Consider the following 17,581-nt stretch of genomic DNA (forward strand, 5'->3'; position numbering starts at 1 on the left):
ATATATATATATATATATCAGTCATACATTAGTCATAAGTCAAGCAGACCAAATATAAACAGCTGTAAACACATAAAGAAACTATATTAGACCTAAATTTATATAAAATTAATGGATATTTATTCCTACAAGTTTTGGTGACTTTTATGTGACATCACAGCATGTATAGATATTATTTTAAAACGGTCCTTCAATGGTAATATCAATATCTAGACAGCAGTGTATCCAAAGACGATTATATTTTTAGAACAGAATTTCTATACAATTTAATGAGACATTCATCAAACTGAGGATTTAAACTGCTCTTTTTACACAATATTGGTTCCAGCAAGCAAGGTTACTTGATGCCAATAATCTAAAGTGATCAGTTCAGTTTAATGATCAATGACATGATGTCCGTTCATTATATGGTTTAAATCTACAACCTTTTCGAGACAAGTCTAGATCTTATGAGGTTGTTACCTGGTCGTTCAAGACATTCTTCTGGATCATTTGTGTTTGTGCTTGATAACACAAGGATCAGCGCATCCTTAAACTGTTCAAAATCAACCTGAAAAATCAAAACAGTAGCAATGAATCACTCCTCTTTTCATCAGTGTCTATCAAGACTATACAGTTTCTAGTTATAGATGCTCGAAAAGGTTGTTTGGTTTGGGTTTTGAACAAAACACAAAGTTTCTGAAATGTAATCCACGCTCAAATTCTCCTGACCATTAACAGTATTTAATGCCTCAGCATGAAAATTAACACACACAAATACACAAAAAAGACATTAAAATAAAGTATGACTAAAATAAAAATAGAAAATGTCACAAAGAAATATATGTGGTCTCTCACCCGTGCATGGATCTGGTCCTCCAGCAGTGTGTGTAAGAGTGTGTTCAGTGTGTTCTCCTCCAGCTGAAGGGCCCGGCAGAGATCGGTCAGTTCTTCCGGACTCAGAGAGCCCAAACCACTGCCATCAAAACTCTCAAACACCTCTTTCAATCGTTCCTCATACTGGTCCCTCGCTCCATCCATCAGCCTTTCCTACAGAGACACAGACAGAGTTATTCCGTCCACTGGCTTTTAGCTTACTAAGGCAGATAGTTCACTTCCACACTCACAATAACTCCAACATATTCCTGTTCAAAACACAAGGATGCAGAAAGAGCCATCAATAACCAGAGTGAGTGACAAAAAAAAAAAAACGGACAAGAGCAACAACGAGCTTGAGCGCAAATGCTTGACACACTCACACCGGTCACTTTTACCAAGGAGGCTGTATTGGCTGTCAGCCATTAAAGGACTACAGCTTTCATAACAGCGGAACAACGTTCCCACAGTTGACTAATGGATTTCCGTGACTTTTTCAGTTGGATAAAGAGCATATAGAAATCTTTTACATCCCTGGGCATATTTCCATTATGTGAGGTACCAGTTTTTAAAATAATAAGTGTACAGTATTATGTTTATTAGGGATGATATTACAGATTTTTTTTAAATGTATCTGTTTAATTATGCATGCACATATATAGATTATTAGATATTTATTATATACCATTTTAAAAGATAATTTTATAATAAATAAATACAAATTATATGAATACATTTTTATACTTGGACAACATTTGTTGTCATCTAGCAAACATTACCAACTTATTTTTAAAAGACACTAGTAATTTAACACTGTTAAAATTATCTTTAACAAATCTCAAAATTTGTATTTATACGATTTTGTTTATACGAAACATTATAATGTTGATGCCAAAACATTATAATGTTTTTGTGCAATTTATTTAGGTAATTTTAATAAACTTTCATTTATCAATTGTCAATTATCAGCCATAACTTAATAAAATAATTATCAGTTTATTAGGGACATTCCTAATACTTGTTAATGTACAAACATCTCCAATAAAACTGTCCCATGGACATACATTGTTATGCTTGTTTTACTCAAGGCAAACACCACCAACAATATCTAATCAAAGACATATTTTATGACTCAGTTTCCATGACTTTTAAGACTTTAATCAATCCTTGAGCTTGGGATTTGTGCTCATGGTAATTAAGAGCATAGAAGACTCATGATGGAACAAAGCTTGAGCCACAAAAATGGAGAGACCTACAGCACTATTTCTGACACACACAATCCCTCCGCTCAGGAAGAGAAGAGATCTGTGGGCTAAATGCAGAGCAGAGCACAGATGAGAGAGGCCAACGTCAGGACACACAAGTTATAACATCTGAGATGAACACAATCAAACACACTGCAGGTGTCTTTTGTCCCAAGGAGCCCTGACCCCTCTGAAAGCCTTACAAGCATATAAGCATGTGTATTCATTTATTATTCTTCAGTGGATGGTACACACACACACACACACACACACACACACACACACAAAGGGAGGGGGGTGGTGTCCATCTGCTCCTTGTCAATGACATCACCCTTACAAGCTACACACACACACACACACACACACACACACACACACACACACAAAAGGGGAGGGGTTTGGTGTCCATCTGCTCCTTGTCAATGACATCATCACCGGCCCCTTACAAGGACGTCTGAGAGTGGCCATGTGTCTCTATATTCAGGAAGAACCGATTCAGAGTCACTCAGATATTTGGACGAGGTAATATGTGAAATTGATTTTGGGGGACTTTTTAAAAAAAACATTTTTTTCGAACCAAAAAAAAAAAAAAAAAAAATGTACAGGGTCATCCATATATGCCTTAATGCCTAATACTTTTAAATCACATCAATAATCAGACCAATTTTAAAATACAAAAGTAGCTATAAACGGGTAACCAAACCTTTTAACCAATATATTTCTTTGACTTTTCCACTCATTTGTGATAACTGGATAATTATTTGTATTTTCTATATTCATTTAATTTTTATTCATAATTAATTTTATATTTTATTATTGAGATTGGCTCTTTTTGTTTCCAAAGAAATATTTTTGAACTGAGCATAACTGGAATAAATTAAACAGACATCTTTGTATTTGACTAATTAATTCAAATGAGCCTAACCTTATTACTGTATTCATTTCATATACCACCTGCATCACTGTAAATTGTGATATTTCCACATTTGGATTTCTATGACCATGGGAACCATTCACCATGTCAATAATACACAAGTAAGCACAATACAACAAATGTATTGCCAGAATATGTTTATATTTATATTTTCCAAAATAATTTTACTACATAATATCAAATTATATATGTCAAAGTCTGCATTGGTGGCCATGATCGAGCAGCACCCATTGAGGCTCTGTTATAGTATCTTATGGCAACAGGTCCCATATAGGGCTAGAATAGAATAAGACAAATCTGAGAAATCTCTTTGTAATAATTCACTTACAATAAACTGAAAAATGATCATCATTTCAGCAATCCAATAAAAACTAATCAGCAATCGTAGAGATTTCAGCATCTCACAAGCAGGGAGACAGACACAAAGAAGGACAATGACAGACACACACACAGCAGACTGATCAACAGAGTCCTTTAAATGAACAGATGGTTTGATTCAGTTGCAGACAGAAGGCTCATTCCATCACTGTGGTGTCTGTCTAACTCTGTTCCCACTTGATTTTACATGGCTTTTAAACAATTAAAGTCATTACAGGAACAGTGCCACAACCTGCTCAAAACCAAAACGACTTCCCTCATCTCACATGGCTACAGTTCTGCAATCTCAGATGATCATCAGTCCATAACAGTGACTCTTAGCAACACATACACACAGCAACATTAAACACACAAACACACCATTAAACACGCAAAATACACACCCATACTAAGATCACTGCCACTTCCTTTTCACTTCGTTTATCTAACATGCTTTGAGGTGAAAGACAAGTCTTTCATTATTAAAGAAACAAAGTTCTGAACTTAAGTATTGCAGTCACAAATTAATCGCCAAATCAAATCACGGCACAAACTCAAACCATATGCAGGACACATAACATTAAAGTTTAATGCCGAATTAATACATGAATCTATTATAAATGAGATGACTGTGATTTATGAGTGATAAAGTCAAAGTTAAACCCATCATCAGAACATACCCGGCGGTTTCACAGTCTCTCCGTTATTCGGCTAGAAGTCCATTAGTTTGATCCGGAGCTCGCCCACAGACTGAACCGTTCTGTGTGTTTGGATCTAATGCCGGAGCTAAAGCTGTGAATGTGATATCTTTCTGCTGAGTGCTCGGTTCAGTGTGCTACATTGTCGGTTATAATGGGGCGGTCAGGGAGATTTTGAAAGGCCCTGCAGGAGGAAGAGGAGGAGACGAGCAGAAACACAGCGCGCGACAGCGACTCCGGCAGGACAGCGATGGAACGACGCACCTGTTGAGCTAAAATAATCTACACTAGTTCCAAAGCCATTTATGCACACCAGAGCTGCTTTCATTTGATCAAAAATAGAGCAAAACAAAACAACGGTTTTCTATTGCAATATATTCCAAATGACATTTATTTTTGTGATAATAAAGCTCAAGTACAATTTCTTATTCTCAGATGACTTCTATTTTATTAGTATGTCTTATTATTTTTGTGTAAACTGCTATACTTTTTCAGGATTCTCTCATGAATAGGCCGTTCAAAGCAACTGTTATATATATATATATATATTCTGATATATATATATATGTAACAAGGAATTAATTAAATTGACAGTAGACTTTATATTTTAATCAATGAATTCCTTGCTGAATAAAAGTATTATTTTCTTTCAAATAAAAAAATCTCCTGACCACAAACTGTTGAACAATAGTGTATATTTACAGTCATTTAATCGCTAGATGCTTACAGTGTGTTTTGGGTGCATGTTTTGTTTAGAATTGTGTTTCTTTGGAATTGAACCCACAACTTTGGTGTTGCAAGCCCTTGCTCTGGTAAAACTATTTCATTTTCTTTTGTACTATATAAGTGCAGAATGTCAATATTGTAGCGTTCTCAGACAAGGACGAGGCGTTTTGATGTACAAGGGGTGTTTATTTGGGCTGTTGTCGGCCACAACCCACGCCGTTCACACCCCGAATTCTAAGAGAACCGCACTTGAACCTGCGAGGCACTCATTCCCCCCCCTCCTTCTCTCTCTTTCCCCTTACACACAAACAGGTGCGGAGCCTCTTTTCACATCCAATAACAGTTCGCAACACAAAAATGAATACAGTGCAACACTAACATTAAGCACATTGTTATCTATAACACAACATGCTTGAACATGCTACAATATGTTGACCCATGAAACTCTTTGTCCTCTGCCTCTCATCCACTCTTCTTTTTTATAAAATGTTCTAATTTTTCTTATACATTTTCCATAAAATCATTATATTGACTAATACTGTATGAATAAACGGACTCGATGTTATACTCATGATGAATTAAAATACGAGGTTTATTCAGTGTTCGAACTATACCGTGGACTTTGGGGGAGCCCACTTTTTTTTTTTTATAACAGCGGGTGGGGAGGTGGCTATAACAACCCAGCCTCAACACATAATTGCGAATAACATGCCTTACCTTAACACTGAATCGACCAGTCCAGCGTTTATATTTTTTCTACGAATCTTTGAGTTAACATGTACTAAACATGAGTGGAATTTGCACCGCAGCGCCCCCACAATTTGATGCTCATGACAAGAATAGCATGTATAGTTATCTTTACTGAAATGAATTAGGTTTAAATAGCCGTCATGCATGAATGGATGATATTTTTGCAATTTTACACATAATAATCCACGATGATCACATTACACAAAACTGAAATTGCACGTCAAAATAACACATTGTCAATATTTTTTGAGACCCCCCAAAATTTCACAAATCACGTTTTCAGGGGAGCCCATGTCTTATTAAGGGGAGCCGAGCTCCCCCTAGCTCCCCCGTAGTTCGCACCCTGGGTTTATTTGAGCTTTTTGCTTGTACAAGGCACTCCTTTAGAAAAACTTGAAAGAAAAAACTAAAACTGAATTAATTCTAAGTTATGTAGTTATTTGAATTACTGTAACAAGTCTTCTCATGATCTTATGACTCTGTGCTGACGTGTTCAGTTCTTGCGCAGGGCGCGAGCGGTTTCCTCCAAAGCTTCACGGGGTTCGCTGGGTGGAGGAATCTTCAGGTCAGTGGGCTCCACTCCCCAGATCTCAGTGGCGTACTCTTTAATGGTACGGTCACTGGAGAACTTTCCAGATGCTGCAATGTTCTTAATTACCACCCGAGTCCACTCTCTCTGATCCTGTCCAAAACAGAGAAATATGGACTATATTAATTGCACTTTTAGGGTCTCTTTGTAATTTTTTGGAGCTTGACAGCCATGGTCACTTTGAGCTGTTGCTATATAGAAAATAATTGTGTAATCATTCTTAAGTCTCACATCTTCTTAAATCATAAGATTCTTACATTTCAATAGCTTGGAGTTGGAAATTAACAAACTGAATCAGTAAAGGAGTAATGACGATGTGTCTGAATGTCACTGAATTAAATGAAATGAAAAGTAGTGATAAAAGCTTTTCGAAACTCTGAATCAACTGAATTAATTCACAGAATGATTCACAAACATGCACACAGACACATTTTACAAACCAATTACAAATGTTATTATGAAAGTGTAATATATTAAATATAATCTACTAATCATTAAATACCATTACATTTTATGCAGTAATTTGTGTTTGTTTTTTAATTTGTGTTTTTAGGTAGGACTTGTCTATTTAGACCATTTAGAAGAATAACTATCACTGTCTGTATTTTATTATACATGCATGTTTATTACATTAACTTAAATTCATCAACTGAACTGAACTGAACCTACATTATAAAACTGTTAAAGCCATTTTTTACAAAGTCTTGTTTGCTAAAATCATGTGACCTGGCCAGTTCGATGTGGTCCGAATCTCTGGTTGAACAAAAGTTTCGCAAAGGTTTTAATTCTACATGAAGCAGGATGAAGGAGAACGTTGAGCAATAATCTGAATCTCTGACGTGTTTATTAGGCAAAATGTGTTTGTTTGATAATGTTCACCTTATACAGAGCGCTGACTCTCTCTTGACACTCGACATAAGACTCATAGTCTGCGAATACTTTAAACCTGGGGGACAGTTTTAGAGAGCGTAAGAGAGTTTGCATGGTAAGAATTTGAGAAAGAAAGTGTGAGTGTTTTACCGATCATGATGGAACAGCATGTTGATGATGTCATTGAACATCTCAGGCTGTTTCGGTGAAAAATAGCCACTTTTGATCTGATTTATGGCTTGTTTCAGCTCTGGAAGACTCTCGTAATATTCTAATGCATCATAGCTGCACACACACACACACACACAAAGGAATGGTTAATGTCTTCAAAGATAGCATGACATTTACTCAGCATCCATTTCCATGTATTTAATCTCTTCGTCTCACTCCCTACCCTTCTTTATCCATCTCTGCCACATCTTCCACCCTCATGCCAAAGATGAAGATGTTTTCTTCTCCGGCTTCTTCTGCCATCTCCACGTTGGCACCATCCATAGTGCCAATGGTCAGCGCCCCGTTCAGCATGAACTTCATGTTTCCCGTTCCGGAAGCCTCTGTACCTGCAGTGGAGATCTGCTCTGACAGGTCTGTAGCTGGAATCACTGCACATAAAACACAGACAATCATAAATGTATCCATTAATATGCAAGCAATCTTATACTTTGGATATAAAATGTTGTGAGTGTGCACGTCACCTTTCTCTGCAAGTGAGACTCTGTAGTTCTCCAGGTAAATGACCTTCAGTTTATGGCCGATCACAGGATCATTATTCACAACATCAGCGACGGAGGTGATCAACTTAATGATCATCTTTGCCATGTGATATCCAGGAGCAGCCTGCATAAACATATGTAGTAAAGCATACAGGTTGAGGTTAGTAATTTTTAAATTGAAAGAAATTAATACTTTTGATCAGTAGGAATGCATTAAATTGATCAAAAGTTGCAGTACAAGCATTTATAATGCTAGAAAAAAATGTCTATTGCGAATAAATGCTGTTCTTTTGAACGTTCTATTCATCAAAGAATCCTGAAAAAAATGTATCACAGTTTCCACAAAACTATTAAGCAGCACAATACTGATAATAATGAGAAATGCTTCATCAGCACCAAATTAGCATATTAGAAAGATTTCTGAAGGATCATGTCACTCTGAAGACAGGAGTAATGGCTGCTGAAAATTCAGCTTTGTCATTACAAAGATAAATTACATTTTAAAATATATTAAAATAGAAAATGCTTATTTTAAATTGTAATAATATTTCCCAATATTACTGTTTTTACAGTATTTTGGATCAAAGAAACGCAGCCTTGGTGAGATTAACTTTAAAATAACTAACTGACCCCAAACCTTTTGAACATGTATATATTGCAAATCAGTGCATGTGAGTGTGTTGTTGTTTGTTTTACCTTTCCACCGATAATCACAGTCCGTGGTACGAACGGTTTAATGGGGCTCCTTTTGATGCCTGTGTGTGAAAAAGTTGGAACATTCTTCAGTATCTTATTTTGTGTTGCAAAAGAAAGAAAGTCAAAGATAAGTCAGAGATGACAGAATTTTTAAAGGAGTCTCGACATAGTTAAAAGTATTTTGAAAAACATAAACATGACAGCTTAATCAACATGTGCAAGTGTGTGTTTGTTTTCTGTACATACGGTTGTACATGGTGATGACGTGAAGGCAGTTGAGCAGCTGTCGTTTGTATTCATGGATTCTTTTCACATGGACATCAAACATGGATGCAGGATTTATGTCCACCTTGTACACCTTCTCTAAATATTGCGCAAACTTCAGCTTGTTATCCTACACACACAAAAAAACATGCCAAAAAATGAACTGGAACTTAATTAAAATAAAAATTAAAATGAACAAATCTTTTGACTAATTTCATTCGAGTCAGAAATGCCCACAGAAAACCTCAAAAGTTGTAAACAATTATATAAAGAAAAGGGGGAAAAAAGATTACCAAGATCTACAAATTTAATATGAAACCTGTTTGACTTTGGCTACATCTCGGATGAAAGCATCGTCGTCAACCAGATCATTCAGCTTCTGCAACTGAGTCATATCTTTCACATACTCTTCACCGATAGCCTACAAACACACACAAAGGAAACATATAAAAACATCAACTGGCAAATGTGTAATAAAACAAGAGAAAAACATGTGTGTTGGACCTCTGCGATCAGATCAGCGAGTCCTGGGTTGCAGAGGAGCAGCCAGCGCCGTGGTGTGATGCCGTTTGTTTTATTCTGAAATTTCTCTGGTTCCAGCTCACTAAAGTCTCGGAATCTAAATGATCAAATTTAAATTCAATTAAGAAGATAATCGGCAATGGGATGCAGCAGGATTGTATGTATGTGAGATAGAGAGGCCTACACGTCTCTTTTGATGATGTCGGAGTGAATCTCTGCAACTCCATTGACTTTGTGTGAGCCCACAATGCAGAGATGAGCCATGTTTACTCTCTTTCCCCCTTCCTCCTCGATCAGAGACATACTGCGGATTCGATCCATATCATCTGGAAACAGAGATGCTATATGCTACAAAGACACACACACACACGCACATACACACATATACATACAAAAACATTATTTTGGTGTCTGCTCTAAATGTAAGTGTGCATGTGGGTTTACCTAGCTACACTTTGAGGACAAATTTAAACTGACAAATCCTCTGTTTAGAGTCTTCAACTGGAAAATGGCTCATAAATAGCGTTGTCAAACAATTAATCGCGATTAATCCAAGCGGCAACCTTCTGGTCTCTCTCGTGAAACCAACACGGAAGTGACTAAAACTGCAATTCAATTGGCTTTTTTTCAATTGGCTTTTTTTGGCATTTTCTGAAATGTATACATGCATGTGTGTGTATTTATATATACATAATAAATATACACAGTACACATACATATATTATGTAAACAAAAACTTTTATTTTGGATGTGATTAATCGCGATCAATCATTTGACAGCAGTACTCATAAATAATAAAGTAATTGCAGAGTCTGGGTGTAAGTGTACTCACATCCAGGTGTATTTGGTTGAGCTTGTATATGATCTGCAGGTGTCGGGGTAAAAGTTTCTCCATCAGTTCCACTGGCCAGCGCTCCAGAGCTTCAGGCAGAACCGTGTGGTTGGTGTACGCAAACGTTTGTTTAGTGATATTCCAGGCCTAGATACTCACACAGAAGAACTCATTTCAGTAATCATATTGCCTTCACAAAATCGACATAAGATGAATGCACAAAACAAAACAAAATGTTGACCCTAACTAGTATTGTTGTTCTTAACTACAACTAAAACTATTAAAATTAGTGTATCATGAATTATACATAAATCTTACTGTGTCCCAGTCTAGTTTCTCAATGTCCACAAATATCCTCATCAGTTCAGGGATGGCCATAGCAGGGTGAGTATCATTCAACTGGATGGCCACCTGACAAACACACATGCAGAATCACACAAGTACATTACTTAAATTTTAAAGGGGTCATATGATGCGATTTCAAGTTTTCCTTTCTCTTTGGAGTGTTTATGACAATCTGGCGCTTCTGAATCAGCTACTGTAAGTATGTTTTGTTATTAGTTTAAGTATTTGCTATTGACTGTTCAAATCGTATGTGTGTGTGTGTGCGTGCGCGCGCGGAAGGAGGGACTTTGTAGAAAACTAAGCGTTTAAGAGAGGCGGGGCATAGAGGACCTACAATAATGTACAGTATTTGAAAAATAATATGTTTTTTGAACATTAAAGCATGTCAACATATTCTGTTACACCAAATACACAAAATAATGATCTTTAAAAAACCATCATATGACCCCTTTAATAACATAATGCAAAGCACTAATGTAGTGACTAGCGTGGGTGGTAAGTTCCTGCAGAATTACAGTGTGGAATGCTTGTTTCGGGTCAAGTGAGATGTTTAGTGTAAATATGTATAGCGAAAACAGACCTTATCAGGGAAGCTATCAAATGACATCGGTCCAGAGCAGTTCCTCTTTGAGGTCTTAAAGCGCCGAATGACATCTTGTAAAGTCGCTGCCACCACAAAATATTCCTGCTTCAACCGCAGCGCCTTTCCTTCAAAGAACTACAACACCCACAATTTGCAGTGTCAAAAAACTACAAATGAGTGTGTTTGGGCTAAAATCTAATCTGAAATCAGATGTGAGAGTAACCATCTGATGCACCTACATTGGATAATTGAAACCTAATTTTCTGCACACAAAAATGAATGCAGATTAATGCAGTTTAAATGCAAAAAAGCTATTTAAACCTCAATCTGCCTGAGCACACAGACAAAAAGGGTGAAAAAAAACTTACATTGTCATTTGGATAGAGTACACGGGAAATGTTTTCTGCTAAGTTACGGTCCAAAACTGCCTGAATATAATCACCAATATTAACTGTGAAAAGAAAAGAAAACATCCGTCATTGAATTATTACATATAAATTCCAGTGGCACTGATTTCAGGTGTCTGACGAAATTGTAAATGTTAGGGCTGCTAAAATTTTATTTGATATTTAATATTCATTTTAATTGAATTAATTGAATTAATTGAATTTAATTGACTTTAATTTCAAATGGTTAAATTGACTGGTAATTTATATTAGTTCAATTTAATATTTAACCTTAATTAGTATCCATTTTGAATTGATAAATACGGGTTAAACTGAAAACAGACAAATAAAGAAAAATTAAGACAAATGCATTTTCTTTGTCTGCTAAATGACTAAATGTAAATGTAATATAAATGAATACTATGCAATGATGAATTTTTCACAATAAGACCAGGAAATGGTGTACATTTTAATTTTGAAGTTGACTTTATTAAAAAGATACTTTTATAGTGTTTGTCTTGTATAAATGTCTGCAGTTAATATGGGTTGGTATTCTGTTGTGTGAATGACTCACAGTCTCGCAGGTTGAAGTCGTTGGGTGCGCGTGCAGACCACAAGCGCATAGTGTTCACTGTGTTGTTCATGTATCCAGGGATTGGCGTGTCGTATGGCATGGCAAGGACCACCTATACCATTAACATGCATTACAAACCTTGCCAGGGTACCGCTATCCTTTAAGTGTGTATTTATTCGTGTAACTCTGTTGATACCTGTGTGTCGACCCATTTCGGCTCCTTCCCATCCTCTTCGTCCACACGGCCGTAGAAATGCACTGGCAGCATGAACTCAGGACGGGCTTTCTCCCAGGGGTTACCGTACCTCAACCAATCATCCGCCTCTTCAATCTAACAGACAATGATACAGAGATGATGAAAGAGGACAACAGTGCCGGTCTGCACTGGAGAACATAGTACTCAAATCTAGGGCAGGTTAAAGTTCAAGTGTGTGTATTTTTTAAAATGAGCATTTTCACTGCACAAACACACCATTATCACTTGTCCTTCTGCAAATAAATCGAGCCGCTGTTTCTTATCAACCTACTACTGCTGGCACGAGATCCCTATTGGTGCAGTATTATCAGCTCTGTGACAAGCTCACATGCACCAGGCCAGTGACCACAACGCAGTGGACTCCTGGCCCATTTACATTGATTTTTATGCAGACACTGTCCTGCAAAGTATCGCAAACTGCAAAGTACCCAGAATTTTGTGGAAATGCAAAATATATACATTTTTGAAGATACATTTAGCATAAGTAGATAGAAAATATATATAAATTATAAGTAGTGCTGTCAAATGATTAATCGCGATTAATCGCATCCAGTTTTTGTTTACATAATATGTGTGTATACTGTGTATATTTATTATGTATATATAAATACAAACACAAGCATTGATATATTTAAGAATAATAAGCTATGTTTATATATTATATATATTTATATATAATATAAAATATAATAATATAAATATATAAATGTATATACATGTAACTATTTTCAAAATATAAACTGTATCTGTGTGTATTTATATATATATACATAATAAATAAACACAGTATCCATACATATAGTATGTAAACAAAAACATTTGTTTTGGACGTAATTAATCACGATTAATTGTTTGACAGCACTAATTATAAGTAACTAAAACCTACAGAAAAATATATTTATGTAAATATATTTTTAAATCTATATTAGCAATATGTTTTGACTTTTTGTACTCTGAAATATATTTAAAAATATATCTGAAAACATAAAAAAATGTATGAGAAAATATAAGTAACTAAAATGTATCTAAAATATATTTATTTTAAAATCTTTATTAGTGATACATTTTGGCATTTTTGTATTCTAAAATATTTAAAAATACACCACAAATACATTGTTTGCTTTATGGGTCAGAACTACTATAATTAACTGTATTATGACATCAGAAGCTTGCATATGAGAAAGTTTTTTTTATTAATAAATTAAGGGAATCTGGGTGAATTCACCTGCCAGCCATCTTTGATTTTCTGGTTGAAGATTCCATACTCATATCGGATCCCATATCCATAAGCAGCCAGACCCAGAGTCGCCATGGAGTCGAGAAAACAAGCTGTGGATCGCATACACACAGTAAATATTGCTAATTTATATTAATGCGGTAAATTATTTGTACAGTATAGTGTATGTGTGAGAGAGCGCAAGAGAGAAAGAGAGAGACCTGCTAATCTTCCCAGCCCTCCGTTCCCTAATCCGGCATCTTCTTCCATCTCTTCCAGATCCTCCATATCCAAACCCAGCTAAAAGGAAAAAGAGAGATTCAAAGAAAGCCAGATGCACAGATGGATAGACAAGTGTTTAGTCCTCTCTCACCTGGTAGATAGCCTCATCACAGGCATTCTGCAGACCCAGATTAATCATGGTGTTCTGGAGCGCCCTACCCATGTAGAACTCCAGTGACAGGTAATATACACGCTGAAGCACACAGAAATATAAACAATTAAAAAATCAAACAGAGCATTCTTGGAGTGTACATTGGGTGCAAATTATGCCAAATTATTTTCCATCACAAAAAAATATATATAGTGATTTTACTGAAGCCGTGCATAACTAGAAAAAAAAATCTATGAATTTTCATAACTTTTCCAGGACTGGAAATCACAATAAGTTGCCTACCCTAAAATATTATTATTATTATTGTTTATTTAATAAATAAAAAATTATCTTATATATCCAGGTTTGTCATGACAGTCTGAACCCTGGTAATAATCACAAACAACTGGAACAAATACATTATTTGAATCCATAAAACTTAGTTGTAATGCATTATATTTCAAAGATTTAACCCTCATCCGTCCCTCCCGAACCTATAACAAAAGTGTCCCTCGCGGGTCAAAACGACCCGAAGGTCAAAAATTACACAAATGTCATTTTTGGTCCAGAAAGCTTATATTGGAACATTTTAATAAATTTTCCCCCTAATTTTTTTATGTAGGTTTTTCTATAATTTGTTGGTGATTTTTATCATATTTACCTTTTATTCTTCTGTGTGTATTTATATATATATACATAATAAATAAACACAGTATCCATACATATAGTATGTAAACAAAAACATTTGTTTTGGACGTAATTAATCACGATTAATTGTTTGACAGCACTAATTATAAGTAACTAAAACCTACAGAAAAATATATTTATGTAAATATATTTTTAAATCTATATTAGCAATATGTTTTGACTTTTTGTACTCTGAAATATATTTAAAAATATATCTGAAAACATAAAAAAATGTATGAGAAAATATAAGTAACTAAAATGTATCTAAAATATATTTATTTTAAAATCTTTATTAGTGATACATTTTGGCATTTTTGTATTCTAAAATATAAAAAAATACACCACAAATACATTGTTTGCTTTATGGGTCAGAACTACTATAATTAACTGTATTATGACATCAGAAGCTTGCATATGAGAAAGTTTTTTTTATTAATAAATTAAGGGAATCTGGGTGAATTCACCTGCCAGCCATCTCTGATTTTCTGGTTGAAGATTCCATATTCATATCGAATTCCATATCCATAAGCAGCCAGACCCAGAGTCGCCATGGAGTCGAGAAAACAAGCTGTGGATCGCATACACACAGTAAATATTGCTAATTTATATTAATGCGGTAAATTATTTGTACAGTATAGTGTATGTGTGAGAGAGCGCAAGAGAGAAAGAGAGAGACCTGCTAATCTTCCCAGCCCTCCGTTCCCTAATCCGGCATCTTCTTCCATCTCTTCCAGATCCTCCATATCCAAACCCAGCTAAAAGGAAAAAGAGAGATTCAAAGAAAGCCAGATGCACAGATGGATAGACAAGTGTTTAGTCCTCTCTCACCTGGTAGATAGCCTCATCACAGGCATTCTGCAGACCCAGATTAATCATGGTGTTCTGGAGCGCCCTACCCATGTAGAACTCCAGTGACAGGTAATATACACGCTGAAGCACACAGAAATATAAACAATTAAAAAATCAAACAGAGCATTCTTGGAGTGTACATTGGGTGCAAATTATGCCAAATTATTTTCCATCACAAAAAAATATATATAGTGATTTTACTGAAGCCGTGCATAACTAGAAAAAAAAATCTATGAATTTTCATAACTTTTCCAGGACTGGAAATCACAATAAGTTGCCTACCCTAAAATATTATTATTATTATTGTTTATTTAATAAATAAAAAATTATCTTATATATCCAGGTTTGTCATGACAGTCTGAACCCTGGTAATAATCAATTTTTTTATGTAGGTTTTTCTATTATTTTTTGGTGATTTTTATCATATTTACCTTTTATTCTGGATATTTTTAAGAAAACATAAGCAAATAAGCAGTTTTTGTACATTATTTCACCAAAAAATCAAACAAAGAAAGACAATTTCAGCCCTGTTTCATCAAAAACCAACAGATGGCCTTGGAATTGAGTCACTGAGTGTCTCTGATGCCATCTGGTGGGGGAAAATTACATAAAATCGCATTTTATGGTTACAGCCACTAGAGTGGACTATAGAACCCAATGGAGATTTTTAAATGAGCAAAACAAGTGAAACATGAGAAATTAGATAATCTTAAGGCTTCAATTTGGTTGTTTATGGATTAAAATATATATTGGAACATTACAAAATCCATATTTAAAAAAAAAAACCTTTTTAAAAAAAAAAATTCTAACTGAATTATAACCCAAACATATGTATATTCATACAATTTCATGAATATTAAATAAATATATAATATATTTTAAAATATATAAATATTATACAAACTCATCACTCAAATCTCATCACTCATCACTCCACCACATCACTCAAATCTAACTGTGTTAAGTAAAAAAGAAAAAGGAAAAATGACGGTCATATCCCAGCAGAAACATGAAAAATATTACAAAGTGTTCTATGAGAGTGTGTGTACCATGTGTGTGTTTGTGCATGTGTGTGTGTGTGTATGTGAGTTTTTCTGCATTGGGGATATTCTGTAGTCTCAGCCCTTCCTTTGGGTATAAATCTTTACTGGATTGTCTCAGATTTTGTATAAGCCTATCAAAAAAAATCAAATGTAATGAAAAATGCAGTTTTCTCTTAAATTCCATTAATTCCTATGCGGGTCAAAATGACTTACTTTTTTTACTGCACCCATTTAAACTCCTCGAATCCACTCAAAAATGTTTGTGTATTCCCGGTGCAGGTGTGACAGAAGTAAAGAAATCTTGGACCGGTACGATAAACACACGATTTTTAGAATTGCTTTGAAAAAACCTTTTGGGGCAAAATGACCCGAGGGACGGATGAGGGTGTTAAGCACCTGACTTAATTAACCTAACCGACAGCTTCACTACAACCTGTTAATCTCATAATAATTAAAAGTGAAAAAAAACCCACTTTTTTTCCCGTATTGGTAAAACCATTACCAATATGTCAACGTGAAAATATATCTTATATTCCAATAAAAGGGTACTCTGTTAACGTAATACAAATCAAATTTTTCCAAATTACATTTCATTTCGATAATTAATTTTTGCTGTGGCAAAAAGTTTCAAACAAATTTACCACGTCAAGTAAACCGGACTCACCTTGGGGTCGGCCTCGTAGTAGAACTGCTGTGTTCGGATCCAGCGGCCCACCAGGTGATCACGCACCGTGTGCGCGAGCGCGAAATAATAATCGCGCGGCGTCGCGACGTTCCTGTCTTTGACCAGCGTGAAGTGCAGGTGCCGGTTAAAGCCCTTCTTCAGCTCTGCCACATTCTCCACACCGACGATCCCTCTGATGCTGATCTGCTTGCGCTTCTCCTGGTCCGTTAGAGGAGTCGCCATCCTGAAGATCACCGGCTACACAGAGCACCGGGGGTCACGAGCCACATATTTTTATAGGAGGCACCGAGGGAGGAGCAGAAACTCTCTCTCTCTCTCTCTCTCTCTCTCTCTCTCTCTCTCATTGGACTTATTGAACTTTTTTAACCATGGTAAACATACAGTATATGAATCAATGACTTGACATTAAAAATACATAATATTGCAGCTAACACAGTCACTTGAATACACATCCGACATTCTAATTTATTGAGATGCACCTGTATACTTTATATATAACTTTTTGAAAACAGAAAGAAGGAAGTGTGTTGCATC

The 17,581-nt window shown here is 35.5% G+C and overlaps 2 protein-coding genes across 10 annotated transcripts in view; both read right to left on the bottom strand.

Annotated features, from left to right (window-relative positions):
- The window catches only part of LOC107602976 (ninein-like), a 27,621-nt gene extending 23,169 nt beyond the window's left edge, over window positions 1-4,452 (bottom strand). For 6 of the 7 annotated variants that reach the window (XM_016295632.1, XM_016295638.1, XM_016295634.1 and 3 more), the window contains exons 1-3: window positions 1,107-1,205; window positions 838-1,029; window positions 463-550 (exon numbers count right to left, since the gene is read on the bottom strand). In XM_016295632.1, the coding sequence (XP_016151118.1) occupies window positions 463-550; window positions 838-1,029; window positions 1,107-1,157 (331 nt within the window). In that variant the 5' untranslated portion in view covers window positions 1,158-1,205. Of the gene's footprint in view, window positions 1-462; window positions 551-837; window positions 1,030-1,106; window positions 1,206-4,070 lie in introns of those variants that run through there. The other variant, XM_016295636.1, reaches the window with a different exon arrangement.
- Window positions 4,453-6,040: 1,588 nt separating this feature from the next.
- On the bottom strand, window positions 6,041-17,311 carry LOC107602977 (glycogen phosphorylase, liver form-like). Of its 3 annotated transcripts, XM_016295639.1 has the most exons (20): window positions 17,027-17,311; window positions 15,299-15,400; window positions 15,147-15,225; window positions 14,935-15,038; window positions 12,135-12,269; window positions 11,939-12,050; window positions 11,347-11,429; window positions 10,976-11,113; window positions 10,369-10,461; window positions 10,051-10,197; window positions 9,403-9,566; window positions 9,201-9,315; window positions 9,016-9,117; window positions 8,679-8,826; window positions 8,433-8,491; window positions 7,719-7,860; window positions 7,418-7,625; window positions 7,174-7,308; window positions 7,033-7,099; window positions 6,041-6,246 (listed from the first exon to the last, which is right to left on the bottom strand). In XM_016295639.1, the coding sequence occupies exons 1-20, from the start codon at window positions 17,267-17,269 to the stop codon at window positions 6,058-6,060; spliced, it is 2,565 nt and encodes an 854-aa protein (XP_016151125.1). In that variant the 5' UTR covers window positions 17,270-17,311; the 3' UTR covers window positions 6,041-6,057. The 3 variants fall into 3 exon arrangements, with proteins under 3 accessions (XP_016151125.1, XP_016151126.1, XP_016151127.1); XM_016295640.1 differs by lacking the exon at window positions 10,976-11,113; XM_016295641.1 differs by lacking the exons at window positions 14,935-15,038; window positions 15,147-15,225; window positions 15,299-15,400; window positions 17,027-17,311 and adding exons at window positions 13,420-13,523; window positions 13,632-13,710; window positions 13,784-13,894.
- Between the last annotated feature and the right edge of the window lie 270 nt (window positions 17,312-17,581).

This window comes from Sinocyclocheilus grahami, unplaced genomic scaffold (genome assembly GCF_001515645.1).
Source record: "Sinocyclocheilus grahami isolate Dianchi unplaced genomic scaffold, SAMN03320097.WGS_v1.1 scaffold338.1, whole genome shotgun sequence".
NCBI classification, from domain to species: Eukaryota; Metazoa; Chordata; class Actinopteri; order Cypriniformes; family Cyprinidae; genus Sinocyclocheilus; species Sinocyclocheilus grahami.